Consider the following 2,156-nt stretch of genomic DNA (forward strand, 5'->3'; position numbering starts at 1 on the left):
ACTGCTAGCACACTCAAGTCCAAGTGCCCGTATCCGTGCTCTGTGTTTCCTGTTGGGGCCGGGACCAGGGAGCTGTGAGGACACAGTGGGAGACGGAGGCTGGAAAGCGCCTGAGAAGGGCAGGAGTTAGGAAACGAGGCCGAGGGGGAGCAGGAAGTGCCCGCCAGGGCCGCTGGGCCAGCGGTGCTGTTCGCTGGGCCACTTTGGGGCACGAGAGGAGTGAAGGCAGCCGTCCCGGACATGCTCTTGGAGACAGGGAGTAGGAAGTGTGGTTTGGGCCCCAAAGAAAGGCCGGAACGGGTGGGGAATTCAGGGAGTCACTTGCCGAAACTGGGAGCAGCCCTGTCTAGGGTGGCAGAGGCGGCTGCCAGGGAAAGGGGCGGGGCAGAGACAGGAGGGCGGGGCGCCGGGGGCGAGGCAGGGCTGGTGCTTGATGATTTGTAAGACCGGCACTGGTGGGCACCGCGTGGGCCGAGGGCCCCCCCCCCACCCCACGCTGGTGGGAGGGTAAGTCACCCTGCCTGCAGACTGGAGTCTGCAGAAGGAGGCACCCTGTTGGCGGGAGGGCCAAGGAGGTGGGTCTTGAAAGGGATACTGTGAACTGAGCCAAGGGCTTGGAAAGTCTCCCCAGAACCAGCAAATGGGGGGCATTTGGGGGTCATGTTCAGTGGAGCACTAATTTCCTACAGACTTCCATGGAAATGGCCAGACAGATGTCCCCAGCTTAGGGACAGGTATGTTCCTCAAATTACTTTCCAGGCTCCCTGCTTAGCCCTCAGATGGAATGTTCCAGAAAAACCAGTGTTAAGGGCCAGGCTGGTTCACAACAGCCCAGGTAGATTTGCAGCGGATGCTGGCAATCCTGTTTCCACCACGCCCAGCCACGGCTTATAGGCACTTGTCACGAGAAAGTACATCTAGATCCCCAGTAAGACACTGTCTCCAAAGCTGCCAGGCCCTGGTGGAGTAGGCCCTGCACAGCCAGGTGGCCACGTGACGTCTGCAGAGATGGTGTCTTTTCTGATTTGCCTGATCTGCCTACGGTCTGAACCCACTTCTTAAAAAGGACCCTTGGCACGTGGAGGGCTGAGGCTAAAAAAGTGCCGTAAATCTTAAATTTAAAGAATCTTAAATCCCCTTTTACCTCACCACATTTCCAAGGCAAAATTCAAAATGACAGTTTGGGCAAATCCTCGATGGCCTCCCAAATACGAAAAGCGGTTTAGACATGGTTTTCACGCCACGATATTGAAATGTGGGGACAGTGCAGTGGTGAACAGGGACCGAGAAAGATGCTGTCCTAAACCAGGGCTGTCCTGCAGTATCAAGGGGAACAGTGGACACTCAACATGGTAACCACGGTGCTCACATCTGCTGGTGTTTCCCTCAAAGTAAAAGGCACGCAAGGCTGGGATCGCATTTCTGTTCAATCGCGGGCGGCGCACAGAGGTGACTCATGCTGCCAAGATGTGCGCAGAAGTGGAAAGAGGCAGTGGGAGGAGGGAGCCCCTTTGGGGAGCAGAGCAGATGTGTGGGCTTTTAACCCCAGGTCACCCCAGATGGCAATCCTGCAGGGCCCAGCCCACCCTCCATCAACTGGGCTGGAGGAGCCCCAGCCAGCCGGCTCTTTGGACGTTGTGGTCCCGGCAGGGCTTGGCCCAGGGACAGGGTTGGAGGCAGGTGTCTGTGGAGGGGCTGGACCTCCTCCCCCAGTCTGGTTTGGGGAGGTGGGGAGGGACAGGGCAGATTTCCCTGGGGGTGGGGCTGCAGGGATGAAGATCCACTTACTTGGGGCTTCTCTGGTAGCGCAGTGGTTAAGAATCCACCTGCCAATGCAGGGGACGCGGGTTCGATCCCCGGCCCGGGAAGATCCCACATGCCGCAGAGCAGCTAAGCCCGTGTGCAAAATCCACTTGTTTATGTGTTGCTCTCAGGTCTTAAGTGTAGGTTGAAAAAGACCAAGTAAAAAATAAGACGATCTTTTTCTGCAAAAAGAACATTAAAATAGCAGTCATAGGTCAGAACGCCGGCCTTTGGACCCGCGGGGCACTGAGGTTTGGAGTGCTGTCAGAAGAATCCAAACTGGATTGATCTCCTCCAACCTTTGCTCCAGGCCCGAAAGGCCAGGGGCTGGGGGATGAGGGGTGGTACCCCCC

General features: G+C 57.2%; 1 protein-coding gene across 1 annotated transcript in view; it reads left to right on the top strand.

The window, feature by feature from the left end:
• The first annotated feature begins 433 nt into the window (after window positions 1–433).
• Window positions 434–2,156, top strand: part of GRTP1 (growth hormone regulated TBC protein 1) — a 20,582-nt gene continuing 18,859 nt past the window's right edge. Inside the window, exon 1 of the mRNA XM_024752644.1 lies at window positions 434–507. Within this exon, the coding sequence (XP_024608412.1) occupies window positions 434–507 (74 nt within the window). The remainder of the gene's footprint in view (window positions 508–2,156) is intronic.

This window comes from Neophocaena asiaeorientalis, unplaced genomic scaffold (assembly GCF_003031525.2).
Source record: "Neophocaena asiaeorientalis asiaeorientalis breed wild unplaced genomic scaffold, Neophocaena_asiaeorientalis_V1.1 scaffold825, whole genome shotgun sequence".
In the NCBI taxonomy this organism is placed as follows: domain Eukaryota; kingdom Metazoa; phylum Chordata; class Mammalia; order Artiodactyla; family Phocoenidae; genus Neophocaena; species Neophocaena asiaeorientalis.